General features: G+C 37.6%; 1 protein-coding gene across 1 annotated transcript in view; it reads left to right on the top strand.

Annotated features, from left to right (window-relative positions):
* Positions 1-14386, top strand: part of CFAP47 (cilia and flagella associated protein 47) — a 377656-nt gene that overhangs the window by 28399 nt on the left and 334871 nt on the right. Inside the window, exons 16-21 of the mRNA XM_067289744.1 lie at positions 569-699; positions 2613-2735; positions 3964-4095; positions 7550-7627; positions 8179-8323; positions 9848-9942. Of these exons, the coding sequence (XP_067145845.1) occupies positions 569-699; positions 2613-2735; positions 3964-4095; positions 7550-7627; positions 8179-8323; positions 9848-9942 (704 nt within the window). The remainder of the gene's footprint in view (positions 1-568; positions 700-2612; positions 2736-3963; positions 4096-7549; positions 7628-8178; positions 8324-9847; positions 9943-14386) is intronic.

Here is a 14386-nt window from a genome sequence, read left to right as displayed (position 1 = left end):
TTGAGATGTGAGCTTTTACCTTCCCTATTAAAGAAAGTGTTCTATCTAGAGTATGTTGGAGCTTTCCTATTGAAGAACTAACTGCTAACCAAGTAAGCTGAGTGGGCATAATTCAATACAAATATGATTTGGCTGGATCAGGAGCTTGGTGTGACCTGGTTCTTGAGAATTAGGATATTTTTTGGTGATACTAGTTCAGAATCAATTGCAGTCATGAAAATGTGTATGTTCCTTCCTAGAATTATTATTCCACAAGAAAGATTGTCTGTTCTTTTTTTAAAAATGTTCTCCTTAAATATTTGAGTAATTTATGAATAAAAAATACTGATGAACTTTGGATGCTTTACTACAGGATGCTAATAAGATGCGATTATGCAACTGTTGTGAAAATTCAGAAACTAATCTTACTTAACTTGTCATGTTGTTCAACAATTTAAAATGTAGGTTTGGTCTTCTGTAATAGAAGGTCATTTGGAGTTAACATGCTTTTGTTATTTGTAATTATACAGTGTAATTTGATGGTTGAAATTTATATGCTGCAATGTGTAAACTGTGCAAATTTGGTTAGGCTTTGTGGAAGCATATAGAGATCTGGAGTGTGAAGTTGTTTGGCATCCGGCGTTCCACGCTCCAGAAGCAGGAGAATTCAACTTGTGTGTGCATCAGGGAAACACGATCAAGTTGAAATGTTTTGCGAAGGTAATACTTCATTCAGCAGGCTTAGAGAACAAAATGTGTTATGTTGTTTAACAAACAACTTCTTAAATATATTTCTGTGATTGTATATTCAAAAAATTGATTTTAATTTCATATGCTTTTCATTTGGCATGTTCATGAAAATACTGCTCCAAAGAAATGATGAAGAGACAAAAAGATACTTTGCCTTTGTCTTGCTCTCAGATTCAGTTTTTGTCTATTATTTTTCTTCCCCATGATGATATACTTCCTTTGGTACCACAAGTGAGTGGTTCTTGCTGTGACATTAAGCTGTAAAAGAATTGTTCTTTTTGGCTTGCTTAGTTTAGTAGAACAAAGGTTCAGATGTAGTATGATAGTTGTTTAGAAAAACGTTAAAGGGAAAAATCAAGGAGGAGAAAAAGTGGTATATTTCAAAGTATGGTAACTTCATGTTAATGATTCTGAATTGGCTGTAATGAAGTTTTTACTTGTCATTTGTAGATATTTTCTGATCATTTGAAAAGGAATATTCTGGGTATAGTCTTGCAAACAGTGGCAGGAAGAAGCCCACATTTTAGGATGGAGTAAAATAAGCAGTAGAAGGAACCCTGTCACAAAACAAGACTCTCCAGAAATAAGAAATTAAACTTATGTGAATCATTTGGTATCTTATGTTATGTACCAGGGAGTGTGAAGGAGACTGGATTGTTTTTTACTGTGTTCTACTGGCGACTTGCTCTAGGATTTCCATTTTGGGAGCCTAGAAGTTTTCTTTTCTCCTTTTGAATGTGCTTGTGTTCTCTTTTTATTAAGCTTTTTTCTTCCTTTTCTTCTTCCTTTTTTTTTTTTTTTTTTTTTGCCATATTAAATACAGGACGAAGGGTGTGTTAGAGTAGTGGAACTTCTACTGGTATTAAAATCTCCAAAGTATCTTGTCCTGCTCACAAATTTCAGATTAAACAATTTAATGGAGCTCGTGGTAGAAAAATCCTTTTGAGACTAAAATATACAAGCATATGGTCTCTATACCAGAATTGTCTGGAGTTGGAAGAGGAAAAATTAGGACTGTGTCCTGTCACTGTACTCCTTCTTGAGTATTTTTTGTTGTCCACTGTTTGAGGTAGGCTATAGGCCATGTGGACCTCTGTTTTGACCTTGGATGACTGTTCTTAATTTCTGTTGTTAAATGGATGGCTAGATTTGAGTTCATGAAGAGAAAATATTTTCCCCAGCATTAGTAGAAACAACTTCTTGGACATATTGTTGTTAATTAATAATCTAGGTTGCATGTTTGTTACAGGGTACTGGCAAGGACTTAGTGGCCTATGATATGCGGTGGCATGTGGGTTCTACACACCTATACACAACATATACATCTGTTTCATAGCTTTTACAGTTGCAGAGAACTGGACTCAGAACTCTCTGTTGGCCCTTTCCACTCCTGTAGGCCAGAGATACTGATCATCCAGAAATATGAAATATGAAAGTGATTTTATATGTATGTATGTATGTATGTATATCTCAGGTCATAGAAAAGTAACTTTCAGAAACAGAAGTAGATGTATTAAAATGGGATCTTGGACTCTGAATAGATGCATCATCTAATCTGTCATGCTGTCCCCCCAAAGTGGTGATGTATTCATAGGTATGTATGTTTGTGTATGTATATATGTTTATACATTTTATCTTGAAATAAAACTAGATGTATTTCTGGGTTAGGATCTGCCCACTTTGGATCTAGATAGCTTCACTAGCTTGAGTAAATATTGCTTCACCTTTAAATTGTGTGTTTCTCTATCTGGATATTTCTAATTTATGCATTTCCACAGGTATATTTAGTTCATTATGTAATGAAAAGAAAATTAGGTTAGGCTGAATATTTATTTATAGTTAGTAATATATTATTTAGTTTGTTTTTTTTCTTTTTCGGATAGCTTGGTCCTACCAGTGTTCAGTTTATGCAACAAAGGATACACTTCAATCATGCTCCTCTGGTTTTATGTACTTGTAAGACAGCCATTCTTCAAAATATAGGATACAATCATGCATACTTCCAGGTAAACTAAAATTATTTTTAGCTCATTTAATTTCTTGGGATGGGGAGGAGGAGGAAGTTTGTTTTATCGAATCATGTTACAATTTTGTGTTCCAAGTTGTTAGATATTTAGCTACTTAATTTTATGTCTGGTTTTCTCAAGAAACAAAGTTGATGTGAAAGAAGAGGCACTTACAACTCAGATGTTTACGTATTTTGAGAGACAGAGCAAACTTGCTAGTCATTTTGTTCATGCTGACTGGCTGCCCAGTCAGTGCATGCATAGACCCAGACCAGTCACAGCAAATGTGATTACTTCTTTAGACTAATGCTGAGAGGAAGATGGGCTGTACTAGGAGTTAGGCGAGTAGGATGCCAGAGTAGGTTAAGGCATAAATTTGTAGGAAGCCTAACCTCATTAGTTCTTCTGGATAAGAAGAATAATTTGCTATACTTATTTGCTGAAGCATGATCATTTTCAGTAGAATCCGCAGAACTTTTGTTCATATGTTGTTACGGGACTGCTTGATTAATTTTTTTTCATTTCTATCATGTTTCTTTGTTTTTCTTTATTATGCTGATTTTATTCTTTCAGGCGCATCCTCTAAGAGTGCAGTAATAACACTTGTTATTGTAATGCTGCAGCTGATAAACAATAACAACCTTTTAGGCCTATATGATTTCTCTTAAGCTGAGAGATGGATTGATGGTCTTTGTAATTAACACGTGTGTAGCTGTACTTTAAAAAGTTATCTATATGGAGTACAGTGGATAAATTTTATTTTGTTCTAACTAACTGGGGGTAAACTGAATGTTTACTCCCAATATTTCCTACTGAACTTTACCTTACAGTAACTGGATCTTGTGTTCCATCTTTTCACTGTAAATGGCAAAGAAATTAGTGATGAATTTATCTTTCACTGGAAAGATGCTTTGTAGAGTATTCTGAAGGCTTGCTAGATGGCATTTCCTGATTTTAGTTACTTCATGAAAACAATCCGAAAAGAGAATGCAAAATTTTCAACCTCTGTGCAAAAGTTATTTCACAGTAGAAACATAATTTTGTCTAAGAATCTGGTAATTTATTTAGCTGCCTACCTGGGATTTTGCCCCAAACTTCTAAGCCCAAGTTAATATCCTACATTATGAAGGTTCAGATTATAAGGGTAAAAAATCTTCCTAGTAGAGAATTAATTTTTCTCAAATTTTGTAAAACATTATTTCAATACTTTTCTTGTTTGTGTTTGAAGGTTATTGATTCAAACCCACTGCCTGGAATGATAATCACACCTCCTGAAGGGGTAATACCTGTGGGAGGCCATGCTGATCTCAAAATCTATTTCACTCCAAATGCAAAAATGAATTTTGATACAAGCGTGGAGGTATTTGAAACTGGAAGAGCTTTGTCTTTTGAGTGTTTTGTTGGTATATTGGTGCGTGGAGATGTGTGTATGTGTGACTATCTTTTGAATTTTATCTCCAGTGTCACAATGTTTTAAAAGAAAAAATAAAAAAAATTCCTATACCTACTCTGTCCCTCAACAGAACTTTAAATTTGGTCTCAGTCTTGCTCTAAAGTATCTAAACACCCTCTCAACTTGAGCTGATTCTTATTATGCTGCTGGCAAGCTGTTGAAACTAACATTTGATTGGCTTCTTGTAGTCATGTAGACCTGTCTGTGGCTCTTGCGTTCTGTAAAGTAGCAGGACTTGGAGTACTGCAGTGTTTTTAATTTGACTTATCTTTGTGACTATTACAAGGAAAGACATCTCAGAGAAGGATTTACTGGTAATTTGATTTGATAATAGAAGCGCAATAAACACATACTTCCTGTTTTAAGAAGGACTGGTGGAAGATGTGAAGGTCGGGGGCTGCCTTGGCTGCAGTGACCATGAGATGGTGGAGTTCAGTATCCTGCGAGGAGGCAGCAGGGCACCAAGGAGGATTGCAGCCCTGGACTTGAGGAGAGCAAACTTTGGCCTCTTCAGGGACCTACTTGGAGGAATCCCATGGGTGAGGGCCCTAGAAGAAAGGGGTGTTCAAGAGAGCTGGTTAATATTCAAACATCACTTCCTCCAGGCTCAAGAGCGGTGCATCCCTATGAGTAGGAAGTCAAGCAAAGGAGGCAGGAGACCTGCATGGATGAGCAAGGAGCTCCTGGCAAAACTCAACCAGAAGAAGGAAGTATACAGAAAGTGAAAAGGGGGACAGGCCACTTGGGAGGAATATAGGCGTGTTGTCAGAGTATGCAGGGATGCGACGAGGAAGGCTAAGGCCCGTTTGGAATTAAATCTGGCTAGAGGTGTCAAGGACAACAAGAAGGGCTTCTTCAAATACATCAGCAGCAAGAGGAAGACTAGGGAAAATGTGGGCCCTTTGCTGAATGGGGTGGGTGCCCTGGTGACGAAGGATACAGAGAAGGCAGAGTTACTGAATGCCTTCTTTGCTTCAGTCTTTACTGCTCAGGCCAGCCCTCAGGAACCCCAGATCCTGGAGGCAAGAGAGAAAGTCTGGAGAAAGGAAGACTTTCCCTTGGTGGAGGAGGAGTGGGTTAGAGATCATTTAAGCAAACTTGACACCCACAAATCCATGGGCCCTGATGGGATGCACCCACGAGTGCTGAGGGAGCTGGCGGACATTATTGCTAAGCCACTCTCCATCATCTTTGAAAGGTCATGGAGGACAGGAGAGCTGCCTGAGGACTGGAAGAAAGCCAATGTCACCCCAGTCTTCAAAAAGGGCAAGAAGGAGGACCCAGGGAACTACAGGCCAGTCAGCCTCATCTTCACCCCTGGAAAAGTGATGGAGCAGCTCATCCTGGAGGCCATTTCCAAGCATGTGGAGGAAAAGAAGGTGATCAGCATGGCTTCACCAAGGGGAAACCATGCCTAACCAATCTGATAGCCTTCTATGATGGAATGACTGGCTGGGTAGATGAGGGGAGAGCAGTGGATGTTGTCTGCCTAGACTTCAGCAAGGCTTTCGACACTGTCTCCCATAGCATCCTCATAGACAAGCTCAGGAAGTGTGGGTTAGATGAGTGGACAGTGAGGTGGATTGAGAACTGGCTGAATGGCAGAGCTCAGAGAGTTGTGATCAGTGGTGCAGAGTCTAGTTGGAGGCCTGTAGCTAGCGGTGTCCCCCAGGGGTCAGTGCTGGGTCCAGTCTTGTTCAACTTCTTCATTAGTGACCTGGATGAAGGGACAGAGTGCACCCTCAGCAAGTTTGCTGACGATACAAAACTGGGAGGAGTGGCTGATACGCCAGAGGGCTGTGCTGCCATTCAGAGAGACTTGGATAGGCTGGAGAGGTGGGCAGAGAGGAACCTCATGAAGTTCAACACAGGCAAGTGCAGGGTCCTGCACCTAGGGAGGAATAACCCCATGCACCAGTACAGGTTGGGTGTTGACCTGCTGGAAAGCAGCTCTGCGGAGAAGGACCTGGGAGTGCTGGTGGACACCAAGTTAAGCATGAGGCAGCAATGTGCCCTTGTGGCCAAGAAGGCCAGTGGTATCCTGGGGTGCATCAGGAAGAGTGTTGCCAGCAGGTCGAGGGAGGTGATTCTCCCCCTCTACTCAGCCCTGCTGAGGCCACATCTGGAGTACTGCATCCAGTTCTGGGCTCCCCAGTACAAGAGGGATGTGGCACTACTGGAGCAAGTCCAGCGAAGGGCTACAAAGATGATTAGGGGACTGGAGCATCTCTCTTATGAGGAAAGGCTGAGAGAGCTTGGCCTGTTCAGCCTGGAGAAGAGAAGGCTGAGAGGAGATCTTATCAACGTGTACAAGTATCTGAAGGGAGGGTGTCGAGAGGATGGGACCAGACTCTTTTCAGTGGTGCCCAGTGACAGGATGCGAGGCAACGGGCACAAACTGAAACACAGACAATTCCATCCAAAAATGAGGAAATACTTTTTCACTGTGAGGGTGACAGAGCACTGGAACAGGTTGCCCCGAGAGGTGGTGGAGTCTCCTTCTCTGGAGATATTCAAAACGCGCCTGGATGCAATCCTGTGCAATGTGCTCTAGGTGACCCTGCTTGAGCAGGGGGGTTGGACTAGATGATCTCCAGAGGTCTCTTCCAACCTCAGCGATTCTGTGATTCTGTGATTCTGTTTTGGATTCTGCATGTGCACTTGCTGAACTTGCCGGTGGTCAGATAAGGGCAGGGCATGGGGAGAATATTATCATATGGCTTATCTTTACTACCTTTTCTGACTGTAATCTTGGATTCTCCATCTTCTGGTGTTGCCTATGCACCCTGAACCTAGTGTTCATTTATTCCTTTCACTTCTGACAAATGGATTTAACATTGCTCAGAACAACAGCATCTATGTCTTTCTACCAGTACCTCTCACAAGCAACTTGTCTTCAGGTGTACTTCTCAGTTCTCACTGCTGTTGAATAGGTATTACCTATCTACTCAGCGTTTTCCTGCTACAGAAAATTGTTCCTTCTAGTGATACTGCTTCCTGCAGCATTATTTTTGTCTGCAAAAGACTGATCTTTCCTGAATCTACTTTTCTTTTATCAGTGGAAATTGCTGTTCAGACTTGGTGTGCCATAGAGGCACTACTTGTTCTCCTTTGAATCCATATTTCAGTGAAATCTGCAATTGCACATTACAGGAAATGAAACAACATTTTCTATACCTCATTATATTTTCATAGCAGAATTACGTTATAAGGGAAGAGTTATTTTCATGAGAAATTATGCTGAATAATATACTCTCCACTGTCTATTTTTTTTAAGCTTTAATGTAATTACAACTAACTTAGTGAGATGGTAATGTTAAAATGACCTTGTCAACAATCATACTGTTCTCCAATCGCTTAGGTAGCAGTGCGAAACTCAGGAGTACTTGTGCTTAGGATTACTGGATGTGTAGAGACCCCTGAAATAAACATCAGTGTGGTAAGTATGAAGTATTTTTATTGTATCTGTTGGTATGATTGGTAGTATTTTGCTTTATTTAGATGTCAAAGTGGCTCATCCCTACTAAATATTTTCCATTTTTTCCTATGTGAACTTCATTTGAAAAATATCAAACTTACGAAGAGAAATTAAAAACTTAATGCAAATGTGATAGTTAAACTAAATGACAGCTGACAGCTTTAACCATTGAAATTGACAGTCTAGAAAAAAAATGCATTAAAAGGGAGAGGATTTCTTTAAGGTAGCCAAAGGGAAAAATACAAGAAGGGGGAAAGGAAGCAACATATTTACTGAATGAGGAGAGCTTTGTCGATGGTGTACTTGGACTCCTTTGTTGAATTCTGAACTGTGATCTTTTATGTCTTGGAAAGATTTTAAAAATAAGGGTTAGGCAAGACAATTGATTAACTAAGGTGTCTGGTTAATGCATTATAAATTCTGAATGTCTGAACAATATCTTTCATATACTGTTCAATTATATACATGACTTCATAATGCTCTGTCCTTAATTTATTTCTTTATACTTACAGGAACTATTTGACTTTGATGGTGTTTATGTTGGTTCTACAAAATCAATTCCATTTTTGCTGCAGAACAAAAAACAGTCAGGTACCAGTGTGGAGTTTGATTTATCCAAGTACAAGGATTTTAAACTGAACGTTAACGATCATTCAGGTATTTGCTTTTGCTAGAACATAATTTTCATGAACTAAAGAATAGGATGGTGCTAATTAATGTTGTACAAATTTTACTGATTTACCCATTTACAGAAAACCTAAAAGAATTCTTTTAGAAGTACTCTTTAATATAAATTCAGGAGGGACATTTTGCCTGTAAAATGACATTTGCCAAAAGCAAGCATTTGGAAAGCGTCAGGTTGCCGATAGAAAGAGGTGTGTGTGTGTGTGTGTGTGTGTGTGTGTGTGTGTTTTTTTTTTTCCTCCTTATTTTTGCCTAGCTCTTAAGGCATGTGAAGTAACTTACTCAGCCTCTGAATACTCTCTCCCCAGTTAAAATAAAAAAAGAACTATATTTATTACCTATTCATGGACTTTTTCCCACTATTTTGATATGGAGTGAAGCTTATTTCAGTAAATTCATGATCATATGAGGGTTTGGGGTTCCTTTTTCTAAATGCCGCAAGGCATCTTTAATCATGGAACCTGGGCTCTACATGATGCCTGACTCAGAATAATATTGGGGCAACATGAGGCATTTGATTGCTGTTCTTTATTTCTTGCTAGGGCTTCTGCAGTTTCTTATCCTTCAATTGTCGTTGCTCATCCCTTTTGTACTTCAGTGCTGGTATCTCCTTTGCTATGTTCAAACATCTTTATTCCTGAGAGAATTCTGCAATTATTATTATATGGCTTCTTGTCCTTGTAAGCTCGTGAAATCAGTACTTTTTCTTGTATAAAACAGTATTGTAATATATAATTATATCTTTATGTAGAACCATATGTGGATGATGACAAAAAACAATCTGACAAGAGTAGAGGCGTTATCTTACCATGCGGTAGGTTTTCAAGGGAAGGTATGGGCTTCTAGTTAGCCATTGTAACTTCAATGAGAACTGTAAGATTCTGTCTACGACAGGAAAGTAGCTAGTATGGGAATAGACTCATTGCAAATTATTTTTAAATCAGAGTTTGTGCTTGAAACAAGTAATGTGGCGTTCCGACAGGTGTTGCCGTCTGGGAGGAATTTTACTTATGTATTGGAAATCTGTGCTTCTGCCAGTAGGTCTTAAAAGTGAACATGAATACCTGCAAAATGAAGCAAGCTTTATTGGTAAACTCTCTAGTGTAGATGAGGCCTGAAAGTCATTCAGAAAAACAGTGTTTCAACCAAATGTTTTCGCCCTGTAGTATTAGTTTTCATTATTTAGTTAACAATTTTTGCCTAACATGTTCACTCAAGAATAAATTAAAAGTTTTTTTTCCCCTCAAAGATTCTGTGCTCCCAAACTGGTGACTTTCATTGATATTGCTGGTGGGAAACACTTCTCAAGATTACTGCCAAAATGCTCATTAGAAATATTATATTCAGTTGTAACTTACTGAGAAATACTTACCATGGAAATGCATATATACATTATGTTGGAAATGAGTTTGAAGTGCTGCAACTATTACAGCACCAAAAGCAGGGTTGATAGATAGTGTAATAACATCTGTAACAATTCTGAATTTTGTTTAACAGAGGTTGACTGCTCTCCTTTGAAACCTTATTTGTATTTGGTGAACTTAGAGGGAAAGTCAGCTTTGCAGTGTTCATTGTCCTTCATGCCAAAAGAGGTAAGTTTATGGGGCAGCAGTGATTTTGCTAAATTAAAATGATGCTCTTCATGATATTTCTATGGTGAGAGAATATAGACATCTTAGATTTTGTGTGTGACAAAAACACTAAATTGGTGAAACAGCCCAAAACTGAAACATTAATAGTGGCAATAGTTTTGTAATAGTAATCTAATTCTTAAGAAAACAAATTCTGAAATAAATTTTGTGTAATTTTTCTACTACTTTTACTTTTGTTTCTTTCCTCAAATGTACACAAAAAGAAAACACACTTTCTCCATAACTTAAAAATGGAGAATATATATACACAGAAAAAAGATTGAGATGAGCCTTACCAAACATTCATCAAATCACTCAACAAATTAGCAGCTGTTTTCCTCTTTCAGGTGTTCATGTTTTAACTCAGATGGCCCAAGGGCTGTGAAAGTAGAGGAGCTTTACCATGCATCATAAAGATAGGCAAGTTTGTTTTCTGATGGGGCTATTTGAGGAAAATAAATCGAAGATGTGAGGCAACTTTACAGGTTTGTTTTACGTCAGGAAGATGGTGCTTAATTGACAATAGGTCTCAGTAAAGAGTGCTGTAGCTGTATCTATTGAGCAACACTTTAGAAATACAGGTTTGGGGGTTCAATATATTTGGAGAACACTGAACTGAAAGATATCTTAGTCTTAGATATTATGAACCAGCCTCAGAGCAAGCAATTGGGCATCACTTCTGCAGCAGAGAAGCCTGCTGCATTAGCTGCATTTTACCTTAAAAAAAAAAAATCAACAAAGTTCAGAGATGATGCATTTTGGAGAGAAGGTGAACATATTCTCTTCTCCATGTTCCTCCTCTCCCCCACAGCATTTTACCTTTTGAATAAAAGGCAACTGCTGTGTTCAAAAGCATCTTTCAAATAGTATTTGCATATTACAACCTATGTCTGCTTGTACTGTGATTTGCTTTCTCTTGTGACTTGCAGCTTAGAATTTGTGCACACAGGGAAGCTATTGTGAAGTAACTGCTAGTGTGAATATACAGCACATTAGCTACTCTGAAATGATTTTTTCCTAACAGAAAATGAGTCAAGAGATTCATCAAGAATGAGTTATTTCAAACCTATTTATTTTCCTCCTAGAGCACAGTAGCAGGCCTTGTGGATAGGAGAGAAGCAGTAGATATCGTATCTATGTCTCCTGACAGTACCTGACACAACATTCTCATAAACAAGCTAAGCAGATGTAGACTAGATATAGTGTTAGGAAGGTATGTAATTGTTCACAAAATTATACACACAGAATATTCACCTGTTGCCCACTGTCAAACTGGAGAGCAATTCAATAAGAAAAAAAATGCAGAAGTTTTCATTTAAGTAGGAAGGATCAACAATAAAAATGTAAGATGGAGAATGAAGGTTAGCAGTGCTGGAGAAAAACGTGTGCATTATAGTAGATCACAAGCTGAACAGGAGGCAAGGGTATTTTGTTATGTCATTGTGGGAAAGACAAACGCTGTCCAGGGTTCTATAAATAGAAATAACAATAAAGCAAGCAAAATAATTATCCTATTCAGTGCTGATAACACTTTAACTGGAACACTTTGTCCATTTTGGGATTCCACACATTAAAAAAAGTAGTAGATAAATTTTCTTTAGAAAGAAAGTTCAAAAGAAAGCAATGGAAATGATCAGAAGTCTAGAAAGCATGAACTATGTGTAAAGAAGGAACTGACTTTCATTATTCAGTGCAATATTGTTCATATACTCATGTTCACTGCAGTAGGTAGGACAATGAGTGGTGGATTTAAGTTAGGGCAAGGTAGACTAAATTACGTGTAGAAACTCTCCATAGCAAAAATGGTTAAATACTGGAATAAACTACCTGTGGAATCTTCATTACTGATGATTGTTAAGAACGGGTTGGACAAGCATCAGAAATGCTTCACTCTGGCTGATGAGGTTATCATCAGTAAAAGTATTCTTCCTGGAAGGACCTTTTCCACCTAAGGTTAACCTAGAGTATATTCATTCCAGTTTATCCCAGTATTTCTTGTCCAAGTCACCAATGATTGGTGTCAGCTGTCTGTCAAGTAACTGCACAGTTATCGTATTTGATCTGCATCTTCTCCTGACTGAACAATCCCAATTCTTTCAGCTTTTTCCTCTAGATCATGTCACGTTTTGACCTCTGATGATTCTTGTAGCTTTTCTATAGGCTTTCTTCAAGGTTTTTTTTCTTCTTTCTTTACCATTTGGATTAAGGAGAATGTCATACTGTTACCTCTGTGAACTTGCTACTCATGATAAAACTTTCAAGTATTGTATATAATCCTAAATCCTGACTGTGACTGCAAAGTTATTTGTCTTTTTCACTGAATGAGTCAGGATAACAGAAGATTGAATGACAATCATAACATTTCTGATGCATAACATATTTCACCTGGTCAATAGAAAAACAAATATAAGAAGCCTGTGTTTTAGAAAATCTCTTGCCTTCCCAACGCCTCTACTAAATGTTCTACCAATGGTGGTGAAGATTATTATTTGTTATTTTATACAAATATTCTTGTTACACCCTGGAATTTGGCATCAGTCAATCTCATTCATAACTAGCTTTCCAGTTACGGATATGTTATACATCAGAGCTAATATCTTGCATTAAGTCAGTGAGAGATTCTTATTTGTTTATGCATATTTAAAATTCTGCTCAGCCATGCTTACAGGGTCCCAAGGGGACAATAGTCAGCTGTCAGGCAATCAAATTTATGCACATCATAAAAATCCTATTCTAACAGGATGCTGTTACTCTAAAGATGAAATTCAGGCCTCACTAAAGCCAGTGGTAAGACTCTTATTAAATTTAACAGGATCATGATTTTGTACAGAATTTCTTAGCTGCTGTTTTCCTGTAAGTGCGGAATTCAAACCAGTTAAACAGTAACTAGGATGAAGGAATATGCATTTTGGCTTGAAATGATAGAATTGGAATGTGTGGAATAGGAAAGCCTAATTTCCTTTACAACTGAAGAGAAACAGACAAAATAGTGTAGAACTGTGTACAACAAAATGGGGAAAACTGATCAAACTTTCAATAATTAGGCATATATTATCACTGTTTTCACAGCCAAGTTTCAAAACTTAATTAGATTTGATTTTTATTTTACCAGTGAGGTTCTCTGAGCTTTTATTTTTTTTTAATTAAAGCAACCTGTTTGAACAGCATTCTCTTCAAGAATATTTTTCATAAGTATTCAGCAACATTTTTAGATGTTTTCTTTGTTCTACTTGAACGTTCTACTTGTCAGTAGAAGTGAGAAACAAAATACTGTTCCATAATTGCCAGTTAGCTTCTAGTAAACCATAGTATAATAATAAAACAGAGTAAGGAAACAGTTGCTAGAATTGTAATTGTTTTCTGTAGGAGCTCCTCAAATCTCCTGAGTTTCCATTTTTTTCTGTTTCTTATTTTGTATCATCAGATTGATATAGAAAATACCTGCTGTTGACAGGTTTGCTCTGTTTGTGTATTAGATGGGAACAAGACAATGACTGTATGGCTAATATGTTAGCTTAGCTAAGCTAGTGGTTAAATATTTTTTGTTGTTGTTTTTGTTCCGCATCTATACAGAAAGTTCTGTCAGGAATTCTATAAAAATAGGATGCCATAAACATCATAATAATTCAAAAATCATAAATAGTGGCTGCAGATAATTATCCTATGAATGATAAAGGAGTGGCTGATGTGTACTATGTATAAGACTTAACAAGTAACAATAGTTTACCTTCCAAGGCCTCAATTTCAATCCACTTTTATAAAACAGATTAACTTAAATCTTGTCAAGTATTTGAAAGCGTTATTTCTAATTTATGCTTTAGGTGTAGTTTCCGTTTTTTTCTTCTTTCAGCTCAATAGCTAAAAGTACACAATTGTGTACAAGATCTAAAACATATTCACCTTGATTAGAGCCATAAACTGAAATTTCTCTTGGCAGCTCTGTTCCTGCTTGTGACATGAGATTTCTGTGGTGATAGTGCTGCTGTATGAACTGATCCTTTATTCTCCACTGTAGTGGAAACAGGACAGTGGAAGGCCATTCATCCCCTTCCCCACTAATGCAATATCAACTCTCAAAATCCTAAATGCGGACCTCCCCCCCCTTCAAACTATCAAAACAGGGATTTTATTTGTCTCCCAGTACTCTATTTCCCATCACTGTGCTCTATTACTGTTTTTTTTTTCTTGTCAAACTTAAGGATGGATTAAGAGTAGAAATGTTGCTACTGATATTGCTGTAAATTCAAGTGATAAACAAATATTTCCAAAGACGTTTGAAACAGCAGAGGGTTCATAATGTTTAATTTCACTTGTCATCTCAACTTCTGTTCAGTAATAATGTTAGTTATTGACAAGTATCTCTGACAAGTGTCATTTGATACTGGTGATATGGTGACATAACTGA

Source organism: Apteryx mantelli, chromosome 1, assembly GCF_036417845.1.
Source record: "Apteryx mantelli isolate bAptMan1 chromosome 1, bAptMan1.hap1, whole genome shotgun sequence".
NCBI classification, from domain to species: Eukaryota; Metazoa; Chordata; class Aves; order Apterygiformes; family Apterygidae; genus Apteryx; species Apteryx mantelli.
This window is presented reverse-complemented; position numbering and strand designations above follow the sequence as displayed.